The sequence below is a fragment of the Rutidosis leptorrhynchoides genome, chromosome 2 (assembly GCF_046630445.1).
Source record: "Rutidosis leptorrhynchoides isolate AG116_Rl617_1_P2 chromosome 2, CSIRO_AGI_Rlap_v1, whole genome shotgun sequence".
In the NCBI taxonomy this organism is placed as follows: Eukaryota; Viridiplantae; Streptophyta; class Magnoliopsida; order Asterales; family Asteraceae; genus Rutidosis; species Rutidosis leptorrhynchoides.
Window position 1 is genome coordinate 434,161,098 of NC_092334.1, and position 12,638 is coordinate 434,173,735.

At 34.0% G+C, this 12,638-nt stretch overlaps 2 protein-coding genes across 2 annotated transcripts; one reads left to right on the forward strand and one right to left on the reverse strand.

Moving 5' to 3' along the window:
• The first annotated feature begins 8,384 nt into the window (after positions 1 to 8,384).
• On the forward strand, positions 8,385 to 10,629 carry LOC139892403 (vesicle transport v-SNARE 12-like). The gene is made up of 6 exons (XM_071875466.1): positions 8,385 to 8,473; positions 8,613 to 8,740; positions 9,108 to 9,166; positions 9,257 to 9,445; positions 9,704 to 9,874; positions 10,343 to 10,629. The coding sequence occupies exons 2-6, from the start codon at positions 8,647 to 8,649 to the stop codon at positions 10,412 to 10,414; spliced, it is 585 nt and encodes a 194-aa protein (XP_071731567.1). The 5' UTR covers positions 8,385 to 8,473; positions 8,613 to 8,646; the 3' UTR covers positions 10,415 to 10,629.
• LOC139892402 (pentatricopeptide repeat-containing protein At5g47360-like) lies at positions 10,403 to 12,441 on the reverse strand. Its single transcript, XM_071875465.1, has one exon. It carries the CDS (start codon positions 12,404 to 12,406, stop codon positions 10,949 to 10,951), a length of 1,458 nt encoding a protein of 485 aa, XP_071731566.1. The 5' UTR covers positions 12,407 to 12,441; the 3' UTR covers positions 10,403 to 10,948.
• Between the last annotated feature and the right edge of the window lie 197 nt (positions 12,442 to 12,638).

Here is a 12,638-nt window from a genome sequence, read left to right on the forward strand (position 1 = left end):
TACAGGATGCGGTTATGGAATGTAGTTCCAAGTGGGGGAGTTACACTCCCGCACGAGGAGGTTTTAGTGTGAGATTTCGGATGACGCTTTTAGTAGGTCCGGAATTTGGGTCGGGACCTAGTTTTGGTCGACTTGTGGCAGAGTACAATTTCGGTTAAGTTGTACTTATGATTTTGGATTTGAAATATCACCGAGGTGGTAATGTGGTAAATCTCGTTGAGGGATGATGGACGTGTTTGACGAGCAAGGTGAAATCCCTCGGTTAAGGGATGTGCGTGTCGGGTTCTCTCTTGGGGAATTGTTGTTTTGTGCCTATGTGCGATATGGGCGGTTCTTGCTTGTTTGTGTTGGCGTTGTGTACGCGTACGTATGGTGATGGTTAGTGGTATCCGTTAGGATTCACTATAGTGTAGCAGTGCGTGATGTTGCACTACTCGTTGATCGAGGCCAAAAGAGCGTGTGTTGATGGTTAGTGTATTCCGTTAGGATGCACTATGGTGTAGCAGTGCGCGATGTTACACTACTCGTCGTGATGGAGGCCAAAGAGCGTGTGTGATGGGAGTAGTGTTATATCGGCATGGTATAACATTATCGGGAAATGCGAGTACCGGTGGGAAATGCGAGTACCATTCCTGTGTTGAGTTTTGGAGGTGGATCACTTGTAGTTCGGATTCACGATGACGCGTGTAGTTCGGTCATCTTATTGTGAAAGTGAGTTGCGTGTAGTTCGGATTCACAAATGACTCGTGTGGTTTCGGTCATTGTATTGAGGAGTGAGTCTCGTGTAGTTCGGATTCACAAATGACTCGTGTAGTTCGGTCATTCCTCCGGGATAGTGACTCTCGTGTAGTTCGGATTCACTAAGGCGCGTGTAGTTCGGCCAATCCCGATTGTTGTTGTGGTGAAGGTAGTGAGTCGCGTGTAGTTCGGATTCACTAAGGCGCGTGTGTTTTCGGCCAGCCTTCGTGTGGTGTGATCTATCGGTTGTTTTATACACCGATGGTGGGTTCGTAAGGACCGTGTGGTTTGATCTATTGGTTGTTTTATGCACCAATGGTGGGGTCGTAAGGACCGTGTTGTGGGAACTATTGGTTGTTTTATACGCCGATGGTGGGGTCGCGAGGACCATGTTGTATGATTTAGTGATGTGATAGCCGTGTTTCGCTCACATGTTGTTACGGGTGTGACGATAGTCGATTTTGTACACTTTTGGATTAGCGTTGCCATAGTCGTTTTGGGCGCTATCGGTTTTAGCCGTTTGTTATGATGTTACGGTAGTTGCGTATTGGTCGTATTGCGCACTACAAGGGATGTATAGTGATTGGTGTTATCCGTAAGGATTCCTTTGGTTCGGTCTTCATCGCTTCGGGTTGTTGACCATATATTGAGACTTGGTTACTTTTAGCGTTGTACTCGGTAAGGGTACGCTAATGGATTGATATCTCGGTACGAGATTGGTTGAGTTTTCCCGATGTTAGGGAATGATCGTGGTTTTAGTGCTCGGATTTTGGATTTGATAAATCACGGGTGACGATGTAGTTGTTAAAGGCGATTCATTGGGAAGAATTGCTTAGGAAAGTCGGATTGGGACTTATGCCTGAGGACCGTGGAGTGTGGTCCGTTTGGTTAAGTGACAAGGATCACGAGGACGTGATCGATTCTAAGTGGGGGAGAGTTGTAAGACCCTAATATTTAGTATACTTAGAGTATAAATGATGTGCGTATAATGGGTGAAGCGTGGTATAAATCAAAAGGCTCAGATTCTGCCCAGACCAGTGTGCGTGCCGCGCACCCTTGGGTGAGCGCGCCGCGCACTAGCCCAGCGACAGAATCCTGTCTTTTTCTATTTTGAGTTTAATGAAGGGCATTTTGGTCTTTTCACATGAGGCCGGATCTCAGGCCATATCAGCTGGTTTGGATTCACTTTTGGATCATATTTCACATCCACAAACACTCTCAAATATCTAGAGAAAGAGAGTTCTAGAGAGGGAATTGGGGTTTTGGTGAAGAAGAAGCTTGGTTTGATCAAAAGCTCAAGTGTTAAAGTTGTTCACCTCGTTCCTAGCTACGTTTTGGTTGTTGTGGTAAGTTCTAACTCCGAATTTCATTGTTTGATTTGATATTCAAAGTTAGGGTTTGAACTTAAATTGTTAAGAAACCCATTTAAAACTCTTGAAGTGAGTTTGTTGATGCTAGTAATCGGGTTTATTGTTATTGTTGGTGGATTTTAGGTTGGTGAACAAATTGGTCTTGTTTATGACTTGTAATTGGGTTTAATCACTAGGTTTAGTGATTATGGAAGTATTGGAACCCTTTTTGGTGTGTTTGAAAGACTAATTTTGGAATTGAGTCAAAATTAGGGTTTTTGGGTGATTTTGAGATTGATAAGTGTTAAACACTTAAGTTTGGGTTCATTCGGCTTATTAGGACCATTTCACTTGTGATTAGTGAATTAGTGGTTAGTTTGGACGCGTTTGGTGTTTGTAAGTGCAATTGGTCGAATTTGCACTAAGTGTCGATTTGAGTTGGTTTGTAAATTCACTCTAAGTGTGTTATTGTATTTTTGATGAATTGATTAGGTACTTTCCATTGACGTGTTGCGGATTACTTGAAAGCATTCATCAAGGCGACAAGGTGAGTGTTAATATCCTATGTGCATATGTATGTGTAGGATGGGTGCGGGTCGGGTGAAGTGGTTCTCGGTTATAGAGCTCACTTCACATATAGGTGGATTTGATGGACTTGCGTTTAGATCCAATTGGCACGGTTGTGCATTTTGGTTGACCACCTTTGGCGAGGTACACGTTTTGTGTGTACGCTATCACACGTGGTTGTGATGTGGATGATATAACCCCAATGGCGAAGGGTTTTGATGTTGAAAGTGAATCGCGTGTGGTTTCGGGTTCACGATGACATGTGTAGTTCGGTCATCTTATTGAGGTAGTGATCTCGTGTAGTTCGGATTACTAAGGCTCGTGTAGTTCGGCCAACCTCGATGTTGTCTTGTTAAAGATAGTAATCTCGTGTGGTTTTGGATTACTAAGGCTCGTGTAGTTCGGCCAATCTTCATTGTGGTGTTGGTATTCGGTAATGGGTTAAGGGGTTAACCTTATTCGTTTATATATTGTTATATATATATTGTTGTATTGTCGTGATGTAGCTAACCCTCCGGGTGTAGCTTCTTGGCATTGTTCGCATCGTCGTTGGTGAACTTATGTTTGTTGATGCATATTTAGCTTGTTGCTTAGTGATCGTACGGTATGCTTAGATTAGCTTGCCTTTATGCTTGGATGCTCTGGTATGCGGTATTTGTTTATTTATGTGGCGTGTCCATTTTATGCATATATATGTATGTAGTATATTTTCACTCACTAAGCGTTAGCTTACCCTCTCGTTGTTTACATTTTTATAGATATGCATGGATATGGTGGCTCGGGTAAGCGTGGGACTAGTGGACTCGCGTAGTTTCTTTAGAAGGCTTGCTTTCGGTTTGATTAGGATTGGGTTGCGTATCCCCAATCGCCATGCTCGGCTTTATTTTGTATTAAAATTCGTGTGGTCGAAGACTTGTATTTCGTACTAAAGGGTAATTTGGGCATATGTGGGCCCGGTGTCGTAAAACCCTTTTTATTAATGGAACGTGTTAATTTTAACTATTGTAACATGTTGTGAAAAGCATTTGGTCTAAATGTGTCGGGAAGTCGAAGATCTTTTCGCGTGAGTTGGAAAATCCGGACAGCGGGCTGCCAGGCCCTGTGCGCGCGCCGCGCACCCCATCTGGTCAGCCCAGTCAGTTTTAAAAATTTTTTTATTCCGCGTTTTTGGTTGGTTAACGGGTTGGGATGTTACATTTATTTATTCTTTTTAGCTCTTCCTATTAAGGTAGTCATTATTATTATTACTATTATGTTTATATTTATTATTATTGTTATTATTATTATTAATTATTGTTGTTATATGATTAATAATATTATCATTCATAATAAGTATTAGCATTAAGTATTATTATTATCACTATCATTAATATCATTATTATTATTAAGATATAAGTATTATTATTATTGTTAATATTATTGTTATTATTATTATGATTAGGATTATTAATATTATTATCATTATCAAACAATACAATATGTTATTATTTTTTATAAACGTTATTATTAGTATCATTGTTATAAATATAAGTAGTATTAGTATAATTATTACTAAAAGTATCATTACCTTAAATCTATATTTTTATAAAAACTATTATCAATACTATCATTATTATTATTAGTAGTATGAAAAATTATTATTATTATCATTATAATTATGCTAGTGCTATTATAACTAGTAATTTGTAAACAAAAGAGTAATTATATAAAAATATATTTAACACCCATAATCTAAATATATTAATACTTCTAGTTATCTAAAATATACAAGATGAATATATAATAAAATATATAAGTTATTAATATAAAAACTATCACTAATAACAATATAAATATATGTTCTGCTACGATTATATGTTTTAATATATGTATAAATGATATAGGTTCGTGAATCCGAGGTCAACCCTGCATTGTTCGGTATCGTCGTATGAATATTTTTACTACAAAATATTATATTGTGAGTTTCATTACTCCTTTTTTATATATATTTTTGGGACTGAGAATATATGCGCTGATTTTACTAATGTTTTACGAAATAGACACAAGTGATCAAAAACTACATTCTATGGTTGGATTATGAATACTGAATATCACCCCTTTTAGCTTGGTAACCTAATAATTAGGAAACGGGTATGGCTCCTAATTGACGCGAATCCTAAAGATAGATCTATGGACCACGACAAGTCCTATCCGGGGTACGGATGCTTTAGTACTTCGAGATTATTATTATTATACAGACGAGAGGTTTTGTTTGGGGATATTCTATGCATTAAAGTTAAGTCGGTTATCAAGCGTTCACCATATGAATGATTTTTTTTTAATTCGCGGGTTACACGTATTATTTTGTACTCGGGTTACGTGTACAATTAAATATATGAAATCTTGTGGTCTATTAAAATGATGAAAATGAATGTTTATGATAAACTAATGAACTCACTACCCTTTTGGTTGACACTTGAAATCATGTTTATTCTCAGGTTTGAAAGAAATCTTCCGCTGTACATTTGCTCATTTAGCGATATTACTTGGAGTCATTCATGACATATTTCAAAAGACGTTTCATTCGAGTCATTGAGTTCAACAAGATTACTAATAAGTCATTTATAGTTTGGATATATTATGAAAGGGTATGCATGCCTGTCAACTTTCGAAGATATGAAAGTTTTTTTTTTTTTTAAAACGAATGCATTGTTTGTAAAATGTATCATATAGAGGTCAAATACCTCGCAATGTAATCATATGTTATTGTATTCGTCCTTATGGATTAGGACGGGTCGTCTCATTTTATTTTAAAAGTGTAAATTAAAATATAAATTTAGAATTGGTTTCCTTCTGTCTAGTTTTTATACCTTCTCGTACTCAATTCAAAATTATTTAATTTTAATAATTAAAATAATTATTAATAAGATTTAATAAGAATAATTAATTAATAATATTTAATTTTAATTCAAAATTATTTAGATTAATAACATCACCCACCATGCTTAGATTTTTTTTCTTTTTATTTTTGATTTTTTCTTAACAAATGAATTAGTCTAATAATGACATCATCATTATAGCATTTTAATATTAACTACAGACTCTGACAATCTCACACTCTAAGCTTTTAGTACGGTAATTTGTATACAGTAATTTATAAGAATGAGAGTTTTTTGACATGCGAAGATGTGAAACAAAGCTTATAATTTTTATAATTCTTATTTATAGTTTTTATTAAAATCCTATAATAATGATGTCATTATTAGGCTAATTCCTTTGTTAAGAAAAAATCAAAAAAAAAAAAAAAATTCTAAGCCTTAAGGCTGATGTCATTAATCTAATTAATTACTAATTAAATTAAATCTACTTATTTATTTATTTCATGTTTTTCGGGGGAAAAAATCCACTCTCATTAATATTAATTATTACGAGTAATTGTTCACACATGCATTCAGCTAAATGAAAATATAGATCGATAATTAGAAATTTATTGAATTAAGAAGGTGTGTTTATGAACTAAATTAATATTTTAATCTGATGATTAAATGTATGGCCACAAATTTGTGTGTAAATTTGTATACCTTGGGGATCGGGGATTATTGATTTGTTGACTTGTGAAGTTGACCCATCCCAATGATCACCAATGATTATATATGTATAATATTTGAAGACTTAAGACTTATGTACAACCATATAATAAAACACTCACATGATCATATATACAAACTTTAAATAAAATTGTACAATATTTTACAAAACACTCCATGAACACATTTACAAACTTTGAAGCATATTGCACAACCTTCATATAATAATTGTATTTTAATTTTTGATAAAATTTCAAGAGACATTTGATATTACTAATAATTATTATTAAGATTAAAAATAATCAATTATTGAGCAAACTTTATTATTATTATTAATTATAATTATTATAGTTATAGTTATAATTATTATAACTATAATTATTATAGTTATAGTTATAATTTTAATTATTATTATTCAAATTCAAATATGAGTTCTCTTTACGAGATTAACTACATTATATTATATAAGTATGCGAAATACACGTCTCAATAAAAGGTTATAATGTAGGCTTTTATGACAAGAAAAATAGTAATTATGATGAAAATTGAAAGATGATAGTGAGATAATAAATGTAGTTCATTTATTCCGACCAAATTAGATACATCAATTTATTTGTAAAAACAACGAGAAGTTTCTTAGTCGAAATTTGTCGGGTCATTAAACTAAATGACTTTAACGTTTAAATTCACTTAATACCTAAAATATATCATTAAACTGTTTCGTTTAAACAAACTCGTACTTTCACGGGTCATTTCACTAGTTTTTTCATATAAAACAAAGTTTATAACTTAGAGTTTACTAAAATTAAAAGCTCAATCTATTAGAAAATTTATAAGTTTCAAGTAATACACAAAATATTTCAAAAAACATAAAAAATCGGGCAAATTGCCCAAAAAGGTAATATAAATGCCACTTTTTCCCAATAAAGGGTATATCCGTTTTTTTTTTCATAAAGGAGTATGATTTCAATTTAGTGCGTAAAAAGATGTGTGATTGAAAAATAGTTGCAATTGAGGTAATATCTGACACGTGTCATTGTATTATATTATTTTATGCTTACATGTATATTCGATGTCAATATATTCATGTCAATATAATACATGTATATTCCATGTATTATATTATTCCATGTCATCATAAACCGAAAACACGAACTGATTTGGTCTCGGAAACAATTTGGACTTGTTTTCGAAAATGTAAAAATGTAGAGTTACTCTAAATCATCTCACGCAGCTCTCTACGAAGTTTCAAAGCTTAATTTTCAGATTTGAGCTCTAATTTTCGGATCTAAGTTTTTGACTCAAAAAGTGAAAATCAAAATTAGATCGATTCAAGATGTTTCAGGCTATGATGATAATTTTCGAGTGTTCCTGGAGTGATTTCAAGCATATTTCATGTTTATATCATCACTTGAAGAAGATTAAATCGAAATATCTAAGTTCAAGTTCATCTTCTTCTTCATGAAGGTTTGCGCAACTGTTCATTCTTATTCTCTCAATTTGAAGATGTTTTGGACTCGATTCTGGTAAAAACTCACGTAATCGCTACTTTTGGATGTGAATGCAACTGATTATAAGTCTTGTGATCAATTAAATCATGAAATTCACTATGTGTGTTCTTCGCTTGGTTGTATCTGGGACCATCGATTCACATCATTCCGTTCCAAAAATTCTGCTGTTTGACCATCTAAGTCCATCGATTTTAACAGTTAAAAGATATAAATTAAAAAAAAAAATTTCAATAACTCAAACAAGGATGATAGATGTATAACATTGTGCGTGTTCTAAGGATGATAATCAAACAAGGGAGAGGGAGTGTTATGGAGATCCAATTAAAGAATCCTAGTCACTAAATTGTAAAAATTAAAAAAAAATGTTAAAATGTTAGTCATTAAATGAAATATGACATGTAAATACACAACATGAATCAAAATTATAAAAAAAATTCACGGTATCACATGTTACCCAATTGACACTATTTTTCAATCAGACACTATTTTACGCATTAAATTGTAATCACACTCCTTTGTGAGCAAAAAAAAATGAATATATCCTTTATCCAGAAAAAGTGGCTTTCATATTACTTTTTGGTCAATTTGACCTCAATAATCATACTCAGTAATTTTTTATACATTTTGGCGCTTCACGAAAATATTGAATTACGGTAATACTCTCCGTTCGCTCCTACAATCTCCGATCACCACTTTCTTTCTAAGATTCCTTCCGTCAATCAATAATCCGTCATACATCTAGGTTAACTAAGCAGATTATGCATTATATTCCGTCATTAGTTAGTTAATTGTTTTATTACTTTAATCGAAATTTATTTTTAGGTTTTTTTTAGTTATCATTAGTGCGAACTGATGTATGATTTCGTTTGATTCAATTGAAGGTGATTCAGATTCTGATGATCAGAAATAGAGACAATGAGTGAAGTTTTTGAAGAATTTAATCGCCAATTTCACGAACTTTTAGCAGATTTAAAGCTGAAATGTATGTCTGCTAGAGTTCTACTTGAAGGTGAATTATGAACTTTGTTGATCTACTTTTTTTTGCTATTTATATATGATTCATGGCAGCAGTTATACGGTTGATCATACAGTGTTGTAACATGTAACAATATACTCGATTGTGTACATTTGCTGCTAAAAAAATTAGGGTATTTTTTGACAATTAACTGAACTAAATCATCTGGTAAACAAACAAAACCCTAATTTGTATGCTAATCTCTAATTGACCAAATCTGAGTTGAAAATCATCCTCGTTGACTATTTATTACTATAGTTTAGATGGATAATGTTGAAATAATCATGTATTATACGATTTCAAGTAGCTTTAGGATGTATGCAGTGATATATGATTAAGATATTATTTAAATGCATTTCAGATCAGAAGAAACAGGAAGTTACTGAAATTGCAGAAAAAATTAAAGAGGCCGAATCTCTGGTAATGCACAAATCGCGGTTATTGCGTATCTTTTCATATGTTTTGGTTATTGGTTATATGGTTCTATTAGACTGTGATTTGCTCCTGTAGATGCGTAAGATGGATCTTGAGGCTAGGAGTGTGGGATCTTCAGAGAAAGCAACGTTGCTTGTAAAGATGCGCGAGTACAGAAATGACATTAACAGTCTAAAAACTGAACTGAAAAGACTTGGCTCAACAAAGGTTTATCAGGCCACCCGACCTGAATTAACGGGATCGGTAGGCTCAAACAATGTGCAGGTATTATTATTTTATTTTGCACACCAACATATTAGCTGCAAACTGTAATATTTTGAACAAGTTTGTTAGGATATTACAGTAGTTCTTTCTTCAAGATATATTATATACAGCAAAAATAGAACAAAGTTACTTTATCTTCTTCATACACAAAGCATTTTTATTCAGAATTAAGGAAGTTATTTTCTTAGTAATCTATGGTGCTTTATAAGTATGCTTCTTACCCTGTGGATACATGTTAACGGGATCATGATGGAACAGGGATCTGCTGCTCTAAGAGGAAACGCAGCAATTGTAATAGGGAAGCTGAAAAAGCCCAATGGCAGAATGAATGAAAATAGAAGAATTGTCCAGGAAATGAAAGAAACTCGTTCTTCGATCCTGCAAGTTTTGCAGCAGCAGCGTGACACTATGCAGCAGGCAACCACCACCGTATGTTTCTTCTTTTGTAAATTGGTTTTTGTGCAGATGACACAAAGAGGTACCCAAATTTTATCGTTTTGGGTACATAACATAGAGCATTTATGTTTTTTTACCGCCAAAAGGGACCATATTTCATCTTGAATATACAACTTAGTTTTTTTTATGTCGGTAAAAGGCAATTTTGGTGTCTCTATACTTTGTTAAAGCAAATATTGGTGATTGAAAGACTTAGATACCTTAATTTACATGAAGATTTTGGTAAGGCTCCTTTACCTTTTTTGCCATCTACACTTTTTTCATTCAACTTTTCTAAATGGATTTTTGGGCACAAGTTATCTTGAATAATTACTGAGTTAATATTGTAATACTTTTTGTCAGGTTTGTTTATATGTAACCTAACCTTGTTTATTCTTTGGGTTTTTTGTGTATTATATCCTCCGAACAAAAGTAATAAACACATCAATGTATGTTTTGCAGGTCCATGGAGTGAAAGATAATGCTGATAGCAGTAAGAAGGCTTTAAGGGGGATGTCGAACAGGATGAACTGATCATTGGCTACATCAAATACAACGATATTAAGAGAGGGATAAATATTAAAAGTAAATCATGTTCATAGTTTTAGAATCTTATACCAAATGCTGATCTAGTTAATCTGTTTTTCTTCAATACATTCTGCATAGTTATCAGTAAAATCCTAAGAGAAATACATAAAAATGCTCAAAAGGATAGCCAGACTGCTTATTAGTTAGTCTTTGACCAAGAAATGATGCATCAAACTTGAAATTCAACTATCATGCAAATATGACCTGTTGGTTTTACTTTTACAGGTCCCTTTATTTTAACCCTTACAAAATGTTCCTTTTTATCTGAACCCATATTGACTGGTTACCGACCCGCCCATTTTTCAGTTCTTACAAGTAATCGCCTTAAATTCCGAAAATGTAGAAGGACAAGCATCGTCAAGTTAACAGTTTTGCACAAGTTATCCTTGAATCTGAGCATTCAGATTAGACTTCACAACAGCTTAATGATCTAACGGCAACGCACACCTCTCAAAATTCATCTCACAAGTGAACAATTTCTCAGTCACCATTCACCTTATATACACGTGATACGAGTTCCATTTCTCCAGCATTAGTTAGATACTTAACTACACTCTTTACATAAGGAGCTCTAAGTAAAATGCTTTTATCAACCATCAACTTAGCAAGAATCGAAGCTTCCAACAAATGGCTTTTAGCACAAAGCCCGTCCATCATAATAGAATAAATCTCCGAATCAATAGAAGTTGCAAACCCTAACTTCTCAATTTCACAAAATAACACAAAAGCATCCAACATTCGTTGTTCCTTTAAGCACAACCTCTTAAATAACTCGCTACAAGCCACCCCATCCGGCTTCAAACCACTAACCAACATCTTCCTAAATACTTTCTCAGCCTCTTCAAACCTATCAACTCTCAATAACGTCGCAACAAGAGAGCTATAGCATTCACTTTTAGAAACACTCCCTTTAATAAACAATCGATCAATCAACTTATAAGCTTCATCCAATTTTTCCTCTTTACAAAGACCGTTAATTAAAGTACTAATTGTAACCCTATTCGGTGCACAACCACACGCTTCCATTCGATCCAAAATAGTCAATGCCTCAATCGACCTACCCTTTTCACAAAAACTTTGAATCATAGTTGTATACGTAACAACAGTCGGTGCACAAACACCACCTTCGTTTTCCATTTCTTCCAATAACTCCAACCCTTTTTCTAAATTCCCAACTCGACAGACCCCATCAAGAAGAGCCGAATACGCAACAACGTTTACTAAACATCCTTGTCGATTTTCAACCTTAAACAACCTAGTAGCATCTTCTATCCTACCCAAATCACAAAAACCTTCAACCATTGAAACCAATGTCACCATATCAGGATAAACATCAACCGAACCCATTTCCTTCATCAACTTCAACGCGTCATCCATCCGACCCTTTTTGCACAGCAACTTAATCACGACATTATAAGTTGTCGTATCGGGTCTACAACCAAAATCATTCATCTTCTTCAACACCCATAACCCCTCATTTTCTAACCTAGCTTCCTTACATAAATTCAGAACAATTTTAAAGCTTTTCACATCTACAACACAATTATTATCACCATACGCCTCAATAACTTCCTTAATCACATTAGGGTTTTGACTAATTCTAAATAGCTTACAGGCAATGTTATACATATAAGAGCTATGTCTATACTGACGTTGAATCCCAGCCCATATAAAGAATCTAAGACCTAATACAGACCGTTGATCATTAGAATTAGAACTAGAACTAGAACTGCACCTTTTTATTACCTCCTTTACTGATGATGTATCTAATTTAGCCCCAATTCTTGTTAGGGTTTTTTCGATGTTTGGATCTTTATTCTGTATATGCATCCAATATCTCTCTACTGGGTTTGTAATTGCAATCGTCGTGAATGAAAAATTAGGGTTCTTGATTCGAGTTGAAGATGAAATCAATCGAGATTGTAAAATTTTTGACATTGAGTTAAATGAAGATTAAAAAAAGGGATTTTTCGGCAACAGGGAACCCTTGATTTACACAGGGAATAGGAACGTTGATGAGTTACATGTTGTAATTTGTAGTTAGGACTAGAAGGACCCTCAAATTTGAAAATATTTCAACTTATTCCCCTGTGGTTATTTGAGTCTTTAGTGTTGAACTGTTGAACGTTAATAGTTTCCTTACAAGAGTTCAAGGGTCAGGTTAACTAAG